We start from the raw sequence: 20,152 nt of genomic DNA on the forward strand, positions 1-20,152 counted from the left end.
GGGGTTGCTTTATTGAAAAAATGGTACAGTGGAACAGATTAGAGCTTTAATTAACAAAATTCAAGGAGAGTTGAATACTCAAGATGTCTCTAATGGAATAAGTAGAGTTAATGTAATTATTGCTCTTTGTAGAAGCAGCATTTAAATACATTTTGGGAATTGTGTCTTACATCCTGAAGTTTGTAAATGAGTGTAATACTCTTTTGTTTGTCCTGTCAATGTGAAGCCTGTAGACTTAAAGGAGATTAACCCAAGTTTAATTTAATCACCAAGGGGACAAATAAAATGGGCAGATAATGTGAAGGTCTTCTCTGGAATGATCTGGGCTTTTTGAAATTGGAAATGTAAAAACAAATTCAATTAAATATAAGTACTGAATGACTCCAAAGGTTAATGCCTTATTACCAAATTATGGTACTTAGTCCTTGAAATTTATACTGCTAACATTTGGAGTTCTGTTTCCTTTACTCAGATAAAGGCTGCAGTCTATGCTCCTAATTTAGACTTAAAAAAAAAGGCCACCTAGATGCTAGCAGTTACTGAATTTGTCCTGTGGGTCAGTATATTCTTTGCTCCCCTTAAAATTAACTTTTTAAAAAATTTAAGTATAGTTGATATACATAACTTTTTTATTGTTGAAAAAGTAACACAGGAGTGCCTTGGTGGCTCAGTTGTCTGACTTCATCTCAGATCATGATCTCGCAGGTTGTGAGTTTGAGCCCCACATTGGGCCCTCTCCTGTCAGCACGGAGCCTGCTTCAGATCCTCTGTCCCCCTTTCTCTCTGCCCCTTCCCTGCTCACGCTCTCTCTCTCTCAAAAATAAATACTAAAAAAATAAAGAAAGAAAAAGTTACACATTGCAGAGTAAAAATCCCCCTCCCAAAGGAAACCAGTTATCAGTTTGCTATATACGTATCCTTCCAGAAATAGACTATGAATGTAAAATGATTTACATGTATATATGTGTATCTATATGGATATCTATATACCCTTTCATATAAATGGGACCATATGCCCACTGAGAAAAGAGAAATAAAATAAATCAAAAGCTTTTATTTGGAGTCTCAGAATTACAATTCAGAAAGAACAGATTTTGATAGTAACCCAAATTGTGTCCCCCTAGGGAACAAAAGTCAGAGGTTTTTTGTTTTTTTTTTTTTTGGGTTTATTTATTTTTGAGAGAGAGAGACAGAGCACGAACAGGGGAGGAGCAGAGAGAGACGAAGACACAGAATCCGAAACAGGCTCCAGGCTCTGAGCTGTCAGTATAGAGCCCAACGTGGGGCTTGAACTCAGAAACCATGAGATCGTGACCTGAGCCGAAGCTGGACACTCAACTGATTGAGCCACCCAGGCACCCCAAAAGTCAGAGGTTTTTAAAGACAAAGAGGAATACATTGTTTACAAAGAATTTTGATTGGTATTGGTAGCAGAATACTAATTTTGGCTAAACATAATTGATTTTTTTAATTCTTAAATTTTATTTAAATCCAAGTTAGTTAACATACAGTGTAATAATGATTTCAGGAGTAGAATTTAGTGATTCATCACTTATATATAACACACAGTGCTCATCCCAACAAGTGCCCTCCTTAATGCCTATCACCCATTTATCCCATCCCCCCACCCAACACACTTCCATCAACCCTCAGTTTGTTCTTTGTTAAGGTTATCACTAAGCAAAAGTCCATTGATGTACTAGATGTACTAAGTTGCAGATGTTTGTACAGAGTCCTTGGAATATTTGTGGTTTGGCCCATTTCAGAAGTTCATGGTTCCACCAGATGAGGACATGCATAAGTCCCACCTCCTTAATGGCCTCCTGGCTTTATTTTAAAACTCCTCGACATAAGTGACTCCATTTTCTTTCACATATATTATACATATTATCTATGCCTTGCCTTTTTCATTTAGCCAGTGTGTTGTGGAGATTGTTCCATATAAGCATGAAGAGATGAATCTTTTTATTTCTATTTGGAACTTTTTTTTCATTTTCTAATTTTTGTTACGTCAAATGATAGTTCATTGAGCATTCTGTTTTTCAAACACTGTATGAGAGCAATATAGGCATTTTGGCTTAATATAATTCCTAGGTAATAATCCTCCATTCATGAAGATGTAGCATCAATGATTTAAAGAGGGTTAGGTTTCTGATTTATTTGACCTTTAATCCAAATTTCAAAAAAAGGTTAAATTCAATATAAAAATCTAGCGATGGAGGAATGATATGGACAGGGAATTTCACTATTCCTTTGTATAATTTAGTATTTAAATATTTCATAACGAATAACCAGGCATTATTTGTATAATTTTTGAACAAAATGAAAATATATTATCAATGAAAATTCTGGTAAAGCACTCAGATTATAGATAGTTTAGTATATGAAAAACAATGCTACAACTTAAAAAAATAATAAAATCTCTGCATCTTTTTCATTTTAGGATACTTGGGTTTTGATTTTATTTTTGTAAACTAGAAACTTTAATCAATTTTAACAAATGTGTCATAACTGTGTAATACATTAAGTAGTAATAGGGGATACTGTAAAGGAAGAGTTTTATGGGAAATCTGTACTATTTGTTCAATATTGTTTTTCTTTTCTTTCAGTTTTTATTTAAATTCCAGTCAGGTAACATAGTATAATATTTGTTTCAGATGTATAATTTAGTGATTCAGAACTTCCATACAACAGTCAGTACTCATCACAATAAGTGCACTCCTTAATCCTCATCACCTATTTAACCTATGCCCCTACATACCTGTCCTCTGGTAGCCATCTCTTTGTTTCCTGGTTTGCCTCTCTCTGTTTTCCCCTTTGCACATTTGTTCTTTTTCTTAAATTCCACATATGGGTGAAATCGTAGTGTATTTGTCTTTCTCTGACTGACTGGCTTTGCTTAGCATGATACTTTCTAGCTCCATCTTTATTGTTGCAAATGGCAAGATTTCATTCTTTTTTATGGTTGAGTAATATTCCTGTGTGTGTGTGTGTGTGTGTGTGTGTGTGTGTGTATGTGTATCCTACATCTTCTTTATTCATTTATTCAGTCGGTGGATATTTGGGCTGTTTCCATAATTTGGCTAGTGTAGATGAGGCTGGTATAAACGTCAGGGTGGGAGAGAAGCATGGAAGACGGCTGCATAGGACGACGCTGGGTTCACTTCGTCCTGCTGATCGCTTAGATTCCATCCACATCTGCCTAAATAACCCAGAAAACCGCCAGAAGACTAGCAGAACGGACTCTCCAGAGCCAAGCGTAGACAAGAGGCCTACGGAAGAGGGTAGGAAGGGCAGAGAAGTGGTGCCTGCTACAAGGACTGGTGGGAGGGAGCTGGGAGCCGGGGTGGTGGAGGGGCAGCCCGATGGGCAGGGCAGAGCCCCCGAAGTCTGGCTTGCAAATGCGGGGGCCAGACTGCGTGAGTTCTGACAGTCTGCGGGACTTAACATCTGGAATGTTAAAAGTCAACAGCTCTGCTCTTGGAGAGCGGGGAGGGCGAGAGATGGCGGGAGGGAGAGTTGCTGAGCCCCGGAAGACAGAGCTCAGCTCGGTGGGGGAACAAACGCGCTGCCAAGTGCCATCTCCCTTTCCCATCCCCCAGCCGAAATTCCAAAGGGAACCAGTTCTTGTCACAGAACTTGCTTGCACCGTGCAAATGGACAACACTGTGCTTCTGTGGATCCATCCCACCGAGGGGCCTGCCTTCCTCCCAGTGCTGCAGGGACCCTCCCGCGGGCCTGCCTCCCTCCTGGTGCTGCAGGGCCCCTCCCACAGAGGACCACTGATGGCAAAGCTAGCTAAGCCTGCCCCTCCCACCCCTGTGCACCTTGCAGATCCACTCCGGCTACTACGCCCTTGGCAAGATCCCATCGAAGCAGCACCACAAGCCTGGCAGTGTGCAGGGAGCCCAGACAGGGGCCACACCACTCCACAGTGAGTCCTGCCCCTGGGAAAGGGGAAGATAAGGTACATACCAGTCTGACTGTGGCCCCAGTGGTGGGCTGGGGGCAGACATCAGGTCTGACTGCGACCCCGCCCACCAGCACAAGTTTCTCCCGGACAGAACAGGGGAAGTGCTCTGTAGTTTGGAGCTACCACAGGGACTACCCAAGATGATGAAACAGAAGAATTCTCCTCAAAAGAAACTCCAGGAAGTAGCGTCAGCTAATGAGTTGATCAAAACCAATTTAAGCAATATAATGGAACAAGAATTTAGAATAATAGTCATAAAATTAATCACTGGGCTTGAAAAAAGCATAGAGGATAGCAGAGAATCTATTGCTACAGAGATCAAGGGACTAAGAAACAGTCATGAGGAACTAAAAATGCTATAAATGAGGTGCAAAATACAATGGAGGTGGCAGTAGCATGGATTGAAGAGGCAGAGGAGAGAATAGGTGAAATAGAACATAAAATTTGGAAGAAGAGGAAGCTGAGAAAAAGATAAAAAAATCCAGGAGTATGAGGGGAGAATTAGAGCACTAAGTGATGCAATCAAAGGGAGCAATATCTGTATCATAGTAATTCCAGAAGAAGAAGAGGAAGAGAGAGAAAGAGGCTGAAGGTGTACTTGAACAAATTATAGCTGAGAACTTCCCTGATCTGGGGAAGGAAACAGGCATTGAAATCCAAGAGGCACACAGAACTCCCTTCAGACGTAACTTGAATCAATCTTCTGCACGACATATCATAGTGAAACTGGCAAAATACAAGGATAAAGAGAGAATTGTGAAAGCAACTAGGGAACAAACAGGCCCTAACTTACAAAGGTAAACACATAAGGGTAGTAGCAGACCTATCTACTGAAATTTGGCAGGCCAGAAAGGAATGGCAGGAAATCTTCAATGTGATGAACAGAAAAAATATGCAACCAACAATCCTTTATCCAGCAAGTCTGTCATTCAGAATAGAAGGAGAGGTAAAGGTCTTTCCAAACAAAAACTGAAGGAATTCATCACCACTAAACTGACCGTACAAGAGATCCTAAGGGGGATTCTGTGAGTGAAATATTGCAAGGATCACAAAGTACCAGAGACATCACTACAAGCATGACACCTACAGACATCATGATGACTCTAAACCCATATCTTTCAAAAATAACACTGAATGTAAATGGACTAAATGCTCCAACCAAAAGACATAGGGTATCAGAATGGATAAAAACACAAGACCCATCTATTTGCTGTCTACAAGAGACTCATTTTAGACCTGAGGACAACTTCATATTGAAAGTGAGGGGATAGAGAACAATCTATCATGCTACTGGAAGTCAAAAGAAAGCTGGAGTAGCCATACTTATATCAGACAAGCTAGACTTTAAATTAAAGGCTGTAACAAGAGATGAAGGAGGGCATTATATAATGATTATAGGGTCTATCCATCAGGAAGAGCTAACAATTATAAATGTCTATGTGCCGAGTACAGGAGCCCCAAATAATAAAACAATCACAAACATAAGCAACCTTATGGATAAGAATGTGGTAATTGTAGGGGACTTTAATACCCGCTACAACAATGGATAGATCATCTAGACACAGGATCAATAAAGATACAAGGGCCCTGAATGATGCATTGGATCACATGAACTTGACATTTGAACTTGATATTTAGAACTCTGCATCCCAAAGCAACAGAATATACTTTCTTCTCGAGTGCACATGGAACATTCTCCAAGATAGATCACATACTGGGTCACAAAACAGCCCTTCATAAGTATAAAGGAATTCAGATCATACCATGCACACTTTCAGACCACAATGCTGTGAAACTTGAAATCAACCACAGAAAAAGTCTGGAAAACCTCCAAAAGCATGGAGGTTAAAGAACACCCTACTAAAGAATGAATGGGTCAACCAGGCAATTAGAGAAGAAATTTAAAAATACATAGAAACTGGGGCACCTGGGTGGCTCAGTTGGTTAAGCGTCCGACTTCGGCTCAGGTCATGATCTCGTCCGTGAGTTCGAGCCCCGCGTCGGGCTCTGTGCTGACCGCTCAGGGCCTGAAGCCTGTTTCAGACTCTGTCTCCCTCTGTCTTGACCCTCCCCTGTTCATGCTGTCTCTCTCTCTCTCAAAAATAAATAAACGTTAAAAAAAATTAAAAAAAATATAGAAACGAATGAAAATGAAAAGGCAACAATCCAAACGCCTTGAGATGCAGTGAAGGGAGTCCTGAGAGGAAAATACATTGCAATCCAGGCCTATCTCAAGAAACAAGAAAAATCCCAAATACAAAATCTAACAGTACAACTAAAGGAAATAGAAGCAGAACAGTAAAGACACCCCAAACCCAGCAGAAGAAGAGAAATAATAAAGAGCAGAGCAGAAATAAACAATATAGAATCTAAAAAAACTGTAGAGCAGATGAATGAAACCAAGAGTTTGTTTTTTGAAAAAATAAACAAAATTGATAAACCTCTAGCCAGGCTTCTCAAAAAGAAAAGGGAGATGACCCAAATAGATAAAATCATGAATGAAAATGGAACAATTACAACCAATCCCTCAGAAATACAAGCAATTATCAGGGAATACTATGAAAAATTATATGCCAACAAACTGCACAACCTGGAAGAAATGGATAACTTCTTCAGCACCCACCCACTTCCAAAACTCAAACAGGAAGAAATAGACAACTTGAACAGACCCATATCCAGCGAAGAAACTCAATCAGTTATCAAACATCTCCCAACAAATGAGTCCAGGACCAGATGGCTTCCCAGGGGACTTCTACCAGATATATATATATATATATATATATATATATATATATATATATATATATATATATATATATTTTGATTTAACTTTATTTTTTATTTTTTAAAATTTACGTCCAAATGAGTTACTATATAGTGAAGCAATGATTTCAGTAGATTCCTTAATACCCCTTACACATTTAACCCATCCCCCCTCCCACAACCCCTCCAGCAACCCTCAGTTTTTTCTCCATATTTATGAGTCTCTTTTGTTTTGCCCCCTCCCTATTTTTGTATTATTTTTGTTTCCATTCCCTTACGTTCATCTGTTTTGTCTCTTAAAGTCCTCATATGAGTGAAGTCATACGATTTTGTCTTTCTCTGACTGACTAATTTCACTTAGCATAATACCCTCCAGTTCCATCCACATAGTTGAAAATGGCACGATTTCATTCTTTTGGATTTCTCATTAATACTCCATTGTATATATATACCACATCTTCTTTATCCATTCATCCATCAATGGACATTTGGACTCTTTCCATACTTTGGCTATTGTTGATAGTGGTGCTATAAACATGGGAGTGCATGTGTCCCTTGGAAACAGCACACCTGTATCCCTTGGATAAAATGCCTAGTAGTGCAATTGCTGGGTCGTAGGGTAGTTCTATTTTTAGTTTTTTGAGAAACCTCCATACTGTTTTCCAGAGTGGCTGCACCAGCTTGCATTCCCACCAACAATGCAAAAGAGATCCTCTTTCTCTGCAACCTCGCCAACATCTCTTGTTGCCAGAGTTGTTAATGTTAGCCATTCTGACAGGTGTAAGGTGGTATCTCATTATGGTTTTGATTTGTATTTCCCTGATGATGAGTGATGTTGAGCAGTTTTTCATGTGTCGGTTGGCCATCTGGATGTCTTCTTTGGGGAAGTGTCTATTCATGTCTTTTGCCCATTTATTCACTGGATTCTTTGTTTTTTGGGTGTTGAGTTTGATAAGTTCTTTGTAGATTTTGGATACTTACCCTTTATCTGATATGTCATTTGCAAATCTCTTCTCCCATTCTGTTGGTTGCCTTTTAGTTTTGCTGATTGTTTCCTTCACTGTGCAGAAGCTTTTTATTTTATTGAGGTCCTGGTAGTTCATTTTTGCTTTTGTTTCCCTCGCCTCCAGAGACGTGTTGAGTAAGAAGTTGCTGTGGCCAAGATCAAAGAGGTTTTTGCCTGCTTTTTCCTCGAGGATTTTGATGGCTTCCTGTCTTACATTGAGGTCTTTCATCCATTTTGAGTTTATTTTTGTGTATGGTGTAAGAAAGTGGTCCAGGTTCATTCTTCTGCATGTCGCTGTCCAGTTTTCCCAGCACCACTTGCTGAAGAGACTGTCTTTATTCCATTGGCTATTCTTTCCTGCTTTGTCAAAGATTAGTTGGCCATATGTTTGTGGGTCCATTTCTGGGTTCTCTATTCTGTTCCATTGATCTGAGTGTCTGTTTTTGTGCCAGTACCATACTGTCTTGATGATTACAGCTTTGTAGTATAGCTTGAAGTCTGGGATTGTGATGCCTCCTGCTTTGGTTTTCTTTGTCAAGATCGCTTTGGCTATTCAGGGTCTTTCCTGGTTCCATACAAATTTTAGGATTATTTGTTCTAGCTCTGTGAAGAATGCTGGTGTTATTTTGATAGGATGTGCACTGAATGTGTAGATTGCTTTGGGTAGTATCGGCATTTTGACAATATTTGTTCTTCCTATCCAGGAGCATGGAATCTTTTTCCATTTCTTTGTGTCTTCTTCACTTTCCTTCATCAGCTTTCTATAGTTTTCAGTATATAGATTTTTCACCTCTTTGGTTAGATTTATTCCTAGGTATTTTATGGGTTTTTGTGCAACTGTATATTCCTTGATTTCTCTTTCTGTCGCTTCATTGTTGGTGTATAGGAATGCAACCAATTTCTTTGCATTGATTTTATATCCTGCAACTTTGTTGAATTCATGAATCAATTCTTGCAGTTTTTTGGTGGATCTTTTGGGTTTTCCATATAGAGTATCATGGCATCTGCAAAGAGTGAAAGTGTGACCTCCTCCTGGCCGATGTGGATGCCTTTTATTTCTTTGTGTTGTCTGACTGCAGAGGCGAAGAGTTCCAATACTATGTTGAATAACAGTGGCGAGAGTGGACATCCCTGTCTTGTTCCTGACCTTAGGGAGAAAGCTCTCAGTTTTTCCCCATTGAGGATGATATTAGCGTTGGGTCGCTCCTATATGGCTTTTATCATCTTGAGGTATGATCCTTCTATCCCTACTTTCTTGAGGGTTTTTATCAAGAAAGGATGCTGTATTTTGTCAAATGCTTTCTCTGCATCTATTGAGAGGATCATATGGTTCTTGTCCTTTCTTTTATTGATGTGATGAATCACGTTAATTATTTTGTGGATATTAAACCAGCCCTGCTTCCCAGGTATAAATCCCACTGGGTTGTGGTGAATAATTTTTTTTTAATGTATTGTTGGATCCTGTTGGCTAATATCTTGTTGAAGATTTTTGTATCCCTGTTCATCAGGGAAATTGGTCTATAGTTCTCCTTTTTAGTGGGGTCTCTGGTTTTGGCTTCTGTCTGAAATTTAAAGCAGAGATAATACCTATCTTTCTCAAGCTGTTTCCAAAAATAGAAAGGGGAGGAAACTTCCAGACTCATTCAATGAAGCCAGCATTGCTTTGATTCCTACAGCAGACAGAGACCCAGGGAAAAAAGGAGAACTACAGGCCAAACTCCTTGATGAATACGGATGTAAAAATTCTCAATAAGATACTAGCAAATCGAATTCAACAGCATATAAAAAGAATTATTCACCATGATCAAGTGGGATTCATTCCTGGGATGCAGGGCTGGTTCAACATTCGCAAATCAGTCAATGTGATACATCACATTAACAGAAGAAAATAAAAGAACCATACAATCCTGTCAATCCATGCAGGAAAAGCATTTGACAAAATTCAGCATCCTTCCTTAATAAAAACCCTTAAGAAATTTGGGATAGAAGGAACATCCTTAAACATCATAAAAGCCATTTATGAAAAGCCCACAGCTAATATCATCCGCAATGGGAAAAACTGAGAGCTTTTTCCCTGAGATCAGGAACACGACAGGGATGTCCACTCTCACCTCTGTTGTTTAACATAGTGTTGGAAGTTTCTGCATCAGAAATCAGACAACAGAAGGAAATCAAAGGAATCAACATTGGCAAAGATGAAATCAAGCTTTCACTTTTTGCAGATGACATGATATTAAACATGGAAAACCTGATAGATTCCACCAGAAGTCTGCTAGAACTGATACAGGAATTCAGCAAAGTTGCAGGATACAAAATCAATGTATAGAAATCAGTTGCATTCTTATACACTAATAATGAAGCAACAGAAAGAGAAAAAATAGGAAACTGATCCCATTCCCAACTGCATTAAGAATCATAAAATACCTAGGAATAAACCTAACCAAAGATGTAAAAGATCTGTATGCTGAAAACTATAGAAAGCTTATGAAGGTAATTGAAGAAGATATAAAGAAATGGAAAGACATTCCGTGCTCATGGATTGGAAGAATAAATATTGTTAAAATGTCAATACTACCCAAAACTATTTACATATTCAATAAAGTCCCATTCAAAATTGCAGCAGCATTCTCTCAAAGCTAGAATAAGCAATCCTAAAATTTGTATGCAACCACAAAGGACCCCACATAGCCAAAGTAATATTGAAGAAGACCAAAGCAGGAGGCATCACAATCCCACACTTTAGCCTCTACTACAAAGCTGTAATCATCAAGACAGCATGGTGTTGGTGCATAACAGACACAGACCAATGGAATAGAATAGAGACTCCAGAATTGGACCTGCAAAATTATGGCCAGCTAATCTTTGACAAAGCAGAAAAGAATATCCAATGGAAAAAAGAGAGTCTCTTTCACAAATGGTTTTGGGAGAACTGGACAGCAACATGGAGAAGAATGAAACTAGACCACTTTCTTACACCATTCCCAAAAATAAACTCAAAATGGATAAAGGACCTGAATGTGAGACAGGAAACCATCAAAACCCTATTGGAGAAAGCAGGAAAAAACCTCCCTGACCTCAGCCGCAGTAATTTCTTACTTGACACATCTCGAAAGCAAGGGATATAAAATAAAAAATGAACTATTGGGACCTCATGAAGATAAAAACTTCTGGACTGCAAAGGAAACAGTGAACAAAACTAAAAGGCAACCAGTGGAGTGGAAAAAGATATTTGCAAATGACATATCGGACAATGGGCTAGTATCCAAAATTTATAAGGAACTCCCCAAACTGCACACCCGAAAAACAAATAATCCAGTGAAGAAATGGGCAGAAAACATGAATAGACACTTCTGTAAAGAAGACATCCAGATGGCCAACAGGCACATGAAAAGATTTTCAATATCATTCCTCATCAGCAAAATATAAATCAAAACCACACTGAGATATCACCTCATGTCAGTTAGAGTGGCTAAAAGGCACAAATCAGGAGACTATAGATGCTGGCAAGGATGTGGAGAAACGGGAACCCTCTTGCACTGTTAGTTGGGATGCAAACTGGTGCAGTCACTCTGGAAATCTGTGTGGAGGTTCCTCAGAAAATTAAAAACAGATCTACCGTGCGACCCAGCAATAGCACTGTTAGGAATTTACCGAATGGATACCAGAGTGCTGATGCATAGGGGCACTTGTACCCCAATGTTTATAGCAGCACTTTCAACAATAGCCAAATTATGGAAAGAGTCTAAATGTCCATCAACTGATAAATGGATAAAGAAGTTGTGGTTTATATACACAATGGAATACTACGTGGCAATGAGAAAGAATGAAATATGGCCTTTTGTAGCAACGTGGATGGAACAGGAGAGTGTGATGCTAAGTGAAATAAGTCATACAGAGAAAGACAGATACTGTATGTTTTCACTGTTATGTGGATCCTGAGAAACTTAACAGAAGTCCATGGGCAAGGGGAAGGGGAAAAAAAAGGTTAGAGAGGCAGGGAGCCAAACCCTAAGAGACTCTTAAAAACCAAGAATAAACTGAGGGTTGGTGGGTGGTGGGAGGGAAGGGAAAGGGGGTGATGGGAATTGAGGAGGGCACCTGTTGGGATGAGCACTGGGTGTTGTATGGAAACCAATTTGACAGTAAGTTTCATAGTTAAAAAAAGTTAACATCACAGTGCACTTCAACTTAGTATTTTTGTATAATTTGGGTAAATACATAGTTGTGCAATATCTGGATTGTAGGGTAGTTCTATTTTTAACTTTTTGAGGGCCCTATACTCTTTTCCACAGTGGCTGTACCAGTTTGTATTTCCATCAACAGTGCAAGAGGGTTTCCCTTTCTCCACATCCTTGCCAACACCTATTGTTCCATGTGTTGTTGATTTTAGCCATTCTGACAGGTGAAATGTGATATCTCATTGTAGTTTTGATTTGTATTTCCCTGATGATGAGTGATGTTGAGCAGTTTTTCATGTGTCGGTTGGTCATCTGTATGTCTTCTTTGGAAAAATGTCTATTCATGTCTTCTGTCCATTTTTTAATTGGATTATTTTTTGGGGGGTGTTGAGTTTGATAAGTTCTTTATATATTTTGGATACTAACCCTTTATCAGATATGTTATTTGGAAATATCTTCTCCCAGTCAGTAGGTTACCTTTGTGTTTTGTTTATGGTTTCTTTACTGTGTAAAAAGCTTTTTATGTTGGTGTAGTCCCAGTAGTTTATTTTTGTTTTTGTTTCTGTTGCCTAAGGACATATCTAGAAAAATGTGATGGTTGATGTCAGAGAAATTACTGCCTGTGTTCTCTTCTAGATTTTTAGGATTTCAGGTCTCAAATTTAAGTGTTTCATCCATTTTAAGTTTATTTTTGTGTATGGTGTTAGACAGTGGTGCAGTTTAATTCCTTTACATGTAGTTGTCCAGTTTTCCCAGCACCATTTATTGGAGAGACTGTCTTTTCCTCATTGTATATTCTTGCCTCCTTTGTCATAGACTCATTTACCATATAAGCATAGGTTTATTTCTTGGTTTTCTGTTTTGTTCCATTGATCTATGTGTCTATTTTTGTGCCTGGCACCATACAGTTTATATTAATGGATTTTTCTTATGATATTTTAATTTTTGATATCGTATATTGAAGCATCAATGTAGAGTTTTACTTGATTAGTATATACACATTATTTTTTCAACAAACAATAATAGAATTTGTACTGTGAAGTATGTAATATATATGAGGTCCCTCATGTATTTTAAATAGTTTTCACTTGAGTCAAAACTATTTGTGGTTGGTGAATCAAACATACTAGAAATTCAATATAACTGATAAATCATTTCACTTTTCTCCCTTCATTCTTTGTAAAATGACAGAATCCTTTCAAGCCCTGAAGAACTGCTGATTATGTTGAGTTCTTAGGAAGGTGCAGCCCTTTGAGTTAGGGTGATTTGTCCAAGGTTCTAGCATTCATCTTGCTTGAGAGCAAATCATATAGAAATCACATGCAGATAAAGTATACTGTACTTGAATTTCATTTATTATATTTCAGTAGATAAAGAATGTCATACTCATTAAAATAATGGATCTTTACAATTCCTGTCGACATTTAGTACTCTCTATTCCACTATTAATGCATTTGAGGCCACAGAGTATGTTTGATTTCATTTCTTCTCTTCCAGTCCTGCCTTCATCCAAATATAGTGAATAATCTTCCACCTTGAGGCCTTCCTATGAGCCACAGTCATAATTTGTAGACTGTTACATGTTTATTTTCAGAGGAATTATTGATTTAATGGAAATATAGTTCTTATAAAAGTTAAAATAACAGCATTGGTTCCCAATGAAAGATAGAAAAAGACAAGCTGTTGAAACTTTTGAATAATGTAGGGAATAGGTGGAGGTGGTTTTTGTTGGTGGGGTTAATGTTAAAGGAGAGCTACGTAGACCCAGAATTGTACTGCTACCAGCAATTTCTGGGTCTACAGTCATTGCTTGTTTTTGCTCACCATTGTGTCCCTAGCAGCTTAGCACAGTGTCAGGCACATAATAGGCACTCCTTAAATATTTGTTGAATAAATAAATGTTATTTTAGCTTCCTGCCCAAGCATTTGACATCCAGAACAGTATTGTGATAATCACCACGTGAATTTCCTCTTAAAAGAAACAAAGGTGCTGCTTGTTTTTGTTTCCTTTGAGATTTTAGGCTTGAAACATCTCTTTGATATCTAATATTCAGAAGAAAAGTTGAGGAAAGTTTCCCCAAAGGGGAACATTTTTGTTTGTGTTAAGTGTGGTTGGACAGCTTTAAAACACACAAATAGAAGTTACTACATACATAAGGAAGTGCTTTCAGCCCACAGCATGAAAAAAACATAGGATAATATAACTTTTTAACATAGTATTTTATATAAATAGTTTCCTTATTTCCTTATGTCTTTTACAGTTAGAAGATAGGCTAATGCAGTAGAAAGCATATCAAATCCTCTAGAGACAAAGTGATTTTTTTGCTTTTAAAATCATTTTTTGGGGACTCCTGGGTGGCTCAGTCAGTTGAGCGTCCGACTTCAGCTCAGGCATGATCTCACGGTTTGTGGGTTCGAGCCCCATGTCAGGCTCTGTGCAGACAGTTCAGAGCCTGGAGCCTGCTTCGGAGTCTGTGTCTCCCTCTCTGTTTGTCCTTCCCCTGCTCATGCTCCATCTCTATCTCTCTCTCAAAAAATAAAATAAAACACTAAAAAAATTTTAAATCATTTTTTAAAAAGTTTATTTATCTTGAGGGTGGGGAGTATGCGAGCAGAGGAGGGCCAGAGAGAGAGGGAGTGAAAATCCCAACCAGGTTCCTCACTGTCCGTGCAGAGCCCAACACAGGGCTTGATCTCACCAACCATGAGATCATGACCTGACCTGAAATCAAGAGTCAGATGCTTAACCGACTGAGCCACCCATGCACCCGTAAAATCAGTTTTAAGAATTGTTTCTCATTGGATATGTAAATTAACATTTTTGGGGGGATGGAAATTATCTCAAAACCAGATCTTTTTAAAGAGATACCATATACAGTGTACTTAAACATAAAGGAAAAAAGAAATCTACACCCTTTTTAAAAAGTTTGATACTTTATCAGAAAAAGTATAGTAGTACCTGGATCTGTACTGTCCAATGGAATGTTCTGCGATGATGGAAATGTTCTCTATATACCCAGCACCATATGGCAACCACTTGGCCACATTGGCCATTGAACACTTGAAATGTGGCTAATGCAACTAACTGAATTTTTTTATTTTAGTTTTGTTTTGTTTAAAACAATTATCATATGTAAAATTGACTTCTTTTTGATATAAAGTTCTGTAATTTTTTTTTTAGTTTGGTGAATTTTAACATATCTATATATTTATTTAACTACCAACACAACCAGGACACCATAGTCCCATCATGTCAAAAAACTCCCCTGTTCAGCCCCTTTACAGTCACTCCTCCCCCACCCCTCATCTGTTCTCCATCTTCCTCTTTAGTTTGAATATTTAAAATTTTTAAAGTAATTTTATTAATCAGAAAAATCATTGGAGTGTGATTAGAGTTTGAAAGAGAATCTATTTAGAGATACAAAGCCACAAAAGCCTTCATTTTGTAATGACTATATTTGTATTGTATCTGTTTCAAAAGTATATGTCGGAACTGCATGTGGTTTGGCTATACTGCAACTTATTCATGGAAAATGTTATATGGTGTATTCCAAAACAAAATATAAATTATTTTCCCACTTTTTCTGTTTTGAATCACTTATGTTAGTGGTTTCTTCCATAACTAAGATCAAGATGACCAACTAGAATTACTAGTCTAAGCATCTTTTCTGTGCCAGGGGTGCATTTCAAGATTTCACCAAATACCTAGCCATTGATTACCAAGCTAAAGGAAGAAAGATTTAACTATATAACTATTGTTGACAGTTTAAAGTGAGATTTCCTTCTTTTAATTACTTTTAATTATATTTTGGTGTTGCTTTTATTTATGGAACAAAGATTTTCACCAGGAATCTAAAATAATAATGCTCATATTTTAACTGCCTTTAGAACATTAATCCCCTACCGTCTCTCAAAATCAGTTGGGTCTAAAACTAAATTTATCATCTTTCTTTTCCCACCACTCCAACCTCGTCCTCCAGTTTTCTTCTCTCTCTGATAACTGTTAATGGCAACACCATCTATCCACTGGCCCAGGCCAGAAACCTATAACTCATAGTCATCTCCTTTACTCTCTGTAATCTCCTTACTAGTTCTTGCCCTCCCAAATGTATCTTGGAATTGCCCCTTTTTCTTTACCCTCAGTATTCATGCCTTAATTCAGATCTTCTGTGTACCACTATTACAATTGCAATAGTCTCCTAACTGATCTCCTATCCTGTGTCACTCCATTCCACCCCACACACATCTGCTGTCTCCAAAATGATTCTTCTCTAAAATGCTAATACAATCATGTCATTCCCTTGTTAACTTTTTTTGTGACTCTCTATTACCTATAGGCTGAATTACCATTATTGGCATAAAGTGGACCCCATAGTAAATCAGTTGCCTCATTCTCCAGTTTATCATCTTTATCTACTTTATCCATTTGTCTGGAATTCCTGCCTCATACATTCTTGCTAATTTCTGTTTGTTTGTTTACATTCAGGTCTTATCTCCCCTAAGAAGGCTTTTCTGACCCATATTCCCAGGGATAAATACATGTCTCTTTTCTGTATTTTCTATGCTAATATTCCTCCCTGTGACTGTGTCATGCTCACCGTTGTATTTGAGAATCCCAGTTCCTGGCACATATAATAGGTGCTTGACAAATATTACTTGTTCGGTGTTTACCTTTATATAACTCACTGCTGCAAAGAACTACTTTCCTATCTATTTGCTCTTATAACAACTCTAGAAGATTATAGGGCATATTTCCCAATTTTTCAGATGGTAGAATTAATGAATGTGTTGACTAATAAGTGGAGAATTGACAATGGAACTCAAATCTTCTGACTCCCAACCCAGTGAGTGTGTGTGTGTGTGTGTGTGTGTGTGTGCACATGTATTTGTGTGTGTGACTACACCATTAATTTTTGTAAGATGTCAGCCAGATATGCATGCAGTCATGGTAGTAGTTAAATTATATACAGTAGCTGAGCTTTAGGAATACAATCATTATTTTTATCATTGAATCAGGCGAAGCAATAAAGATGTTCTTATTTTGAATAAAAGTAATACTAAGCTGTAGGGACTTAGAAGGATATAGGAGTATATGCTACAAAATCCTATCATTGCCTTTAATCACACAGTAGCATGTTTATATCATTTCTTCCGAACAAAGTTATTTTAATCAAACATCTTAAAATTTAAACTTCATATCACCTTTTATTTTCTGCAGCTGATCCTGTTTTCTTTATTATCTTTGAATTGATAGAGAGTGAAGTATTGGAATAATTTGTGAAAGGAGATAGTAGGAAAGAGTTGTTTGTGCTCTGTTGTAAAATTCCAGGGTGTGTTTGTCCGTGTGTGTGTTTCAAATGCCTAATCAGTAGCTGAGTCACATACACCTACATACAAGTTTATCATTCCTATAAGTACAGGAGACATTTTTTTGTTTCTTTCCAAAGAGAATAGTAAAGATGAGAACTAATAGAGAAACTCCATTTGGTTGAATTATTTGTCCCATTCTTCTTGATTGCGGCATGATGATTGCTATTTTTTAAGTTCTAGGTAATAAAATTGAATTAAACTGACTTTTGAAATTCTCTTCCAAAAGGTTTCACTGGAAGAAAAAAATGCAACTATTATTTATGACCCTAAACTACAGACTCCAAAGACCCTCCAGGAAGCTATTGATGACATGGGCTTTGATGCTGTTCTCCACAATCCTAACCCTGTCCCTGTTTTAACTGACACTGTGTTTCTGACTGTTGCTGCTTCACTGGCTCTGCCATGGGACCATATCCAAAGCATGTTGCTCAAGACCAAGGGTGTGACAGACATTAAAATTTCCCCTCAGCAAAGAACTGTAATGGTGACAATAATCCCTTCTATTCTGAATGCCAATCAGATAATAGAGCTGCTTCCGGATCTCAGTTTAGATATTGGAACTCTGGAGAAAAAGTCAGGAACTTGTGAAGATTATAGTATGGCTCAAGTAGGTGAAGTCATGCTGAAGATGAAAGTAGAAGGAATGACCTGCCATTCATGCACCAGCACCATTGAAGGAAAAATTGGGAAGCTGCAAGGTGTTCAGCGAATTAAAGGTAATATATCTGGTGGTATTTGGTTGTTTTGTAAGGATTAGCTTTCTGTTTTGGCCTTTTAAGTTTTTGCTTTCCTCTTAAGCATGGGTTTTGAATCCACAGACTAGAATACTTACTGCTTCATTGAAGTCTGAGGTACAGTGTGCATATTCCCAGGATTAATGTGGGTAAAGCTAATGTATAATTAAAAACTACATGAGTTTTGAACTAGCAGAAAATGTAGCTGGGGTGGCAGTTCATGGAGTTCAGTGTTTTTAACTCAACATGCCTGGGGTCCTCTCTACCTCTAATCTGTTTCTGTTCAGGCATGCAGAAACTTGGAGACCATAGATAAAGTAGTCATATTTTTTTACTTTTTTCTAGTCTGTGTCAGTAACATTTTATGAAAACAGAATTATCTTAAGAAAAGCTAATGACAGTGAAGACAGAGAAACAATTTTGTGTGGTATTGATTTGAAAACTACAGAATGTTCTCTGAAGTGGCCTAAGAATAACTGAATTAAATGTTTCTCTTTTCACTAACTAGTCTCCTTGGACAACCAAGAAGCTACTATTGTTTATCAACCTCATCTTATCACAGCAGAGGAAATTAAAAAACAGATTGAAGCCGTGGGCTTTCCAGCATTCATCAAAAAACAGCCCAAGTACCTCAAATTGGGAGCTATTGATATAGAACGTCTAAAGAATACACCAGTCAAATCCTCAGAAGGACCACAGCAAAGGAGTCCATCATATAGCAGTGATTCAACAGTCACTTTCATTATAGATGGCATGCATTGTAAATCATGTGTGTTAAATATTGAAAGTGCTTTATCTACACTCCAATATGTAAGCAGCATCGTAGTTTCTTTAGAGAATAGATCTGCCATAGTGAAGTACAATGCAAGCTCAGTCACTCCAGAAACCCTTAGAAAAGCAATAGAGGCCATCTCACCAGGGAAATACAAAGTTAGTATTACAAGTGAAGTTGAAAGTACCTCAAACTCTCCCTCCAGCTCATCTCTTCAAAAGATTCCTTTGAACACAGTAAGCCATCCTCTGACTCAAGAAACTGTGATAAACATTGGTGGCATGACTTGTAATTCTTGTGTGCAGTCTATTGAGGGTGTCATATCAAAAAAGGCAGGTGTAAAATCCATACGAGTATCTCTTGCAAATGGCAATGGGACTGTTGAGTATGATCCTCTACTAACTTCTCCAGAGACCTTGAGAGAAGCAATAGAAGACATGGGATTTGATGCTGCCTTGTCAGGTAATTATTACTTTTTTCTCAGATTCCCTTAATGTTTTTTTATCTTCTAATTTGGATTCTTTGGCTTTCATCAATAATAAATAATGAGCAATAGGCACTGCAGTTCTGGTTTTTGGAAGTAAATCTTATAGAGGTAGTCAGCAGTGTATACAAAAATGCCTAAGGATGTTTGAATAATTATCTACAATATTTAAAAACTAAAAACATTATATCATGATACATCCATATGCTGAAATGCTATGAAGCCATAAAAAATTAGAGTATTAAAGATACTTAATGCCACAGGAAAGTGTCTGAGATATTTTGTTAAATGAAAAAATAAAAGCTAAAAATCTGTATATTCAGCATGATCAAAATATTATAAACACATGTATAAGGATTTATACCATGTATATATTATTTATGTATATGAGTGAATAAAATTCCTGGCAGGACATGAACTAAAATTTTAACAGTGGTTATTATATGAGTGGTAGGATAAAGGTGATATTTTTTTCATTGTGCTTTCCTATGTGTTTTAAGTTTTATGTGACAAGGATATATGTATGTATGATGGGAGAAGCAAATGCTATTTTGAAAAGAAAAAAGGTAGAAATAAATAATAGAATTTTAACTGTAGTTTTAAATTTAGGCATTCAAATGAAACTGACTCTTGAACTGCCTCAAAGTCTTTCTATTTCCTGACAGCTCTTACCTTGAACTGAAACCAAAAATGAATAGTGCATGGAATTTGCCTATGTGAACTTGTTGCTTTATTTATTTTTATTTATTTATTTTTAATGTTTATTTATGTTTGAAGGAGAGAGACAGCATGAGTGGGGGAGGGGTAGAGAAAGAGGGACACACAGAATGTGAAGCAGGCTCCAAGCTCTGAGCTGTCAGCACAGAGCCTAA

General features: G+C 37.6%; 1 protein-coding gene across 2 annotated transcripts in view; it reads left to right on the plus strand.

The window, feature by feature from the left end:
- Positions 1-20,152, plus strand: part of ATP7A (ATPase copper transporting alpha) — a 190,261-nt gene that overhangs the window by 94,184 nt on the left and 75,925 nt on the right. For both annotated transcript variants that reach the window (XM_030304920.1, XM_030304921.1), the window contains exons 3-4: positions 17,517-18,006; positions 18,533-19,258. In XM_030304920.1, coding sequence (XP_030160780.1) covers positions 17,517-18,006; positions 18,533-19,258 — 1,216 coding nt within the window. The remainder of the gene's footprint in view (positions 1-17,516; positions 18,007-18,532; positions 19,259-20,152) is intronic.

This window comes from Lynx canadensis, chromosome X (assembly GCF_007474595.2).
Source record: "Lynx canadensis isolate LIC74 chromosome X, mLynCan4.pri.v2, whole genome shotgun sequence".
Lineage (NCBI taxonomy): Eukaryota > Metazoa > Chordata > Mammalia > Carnivora > Felidae > Lynx > Lynx canadensis.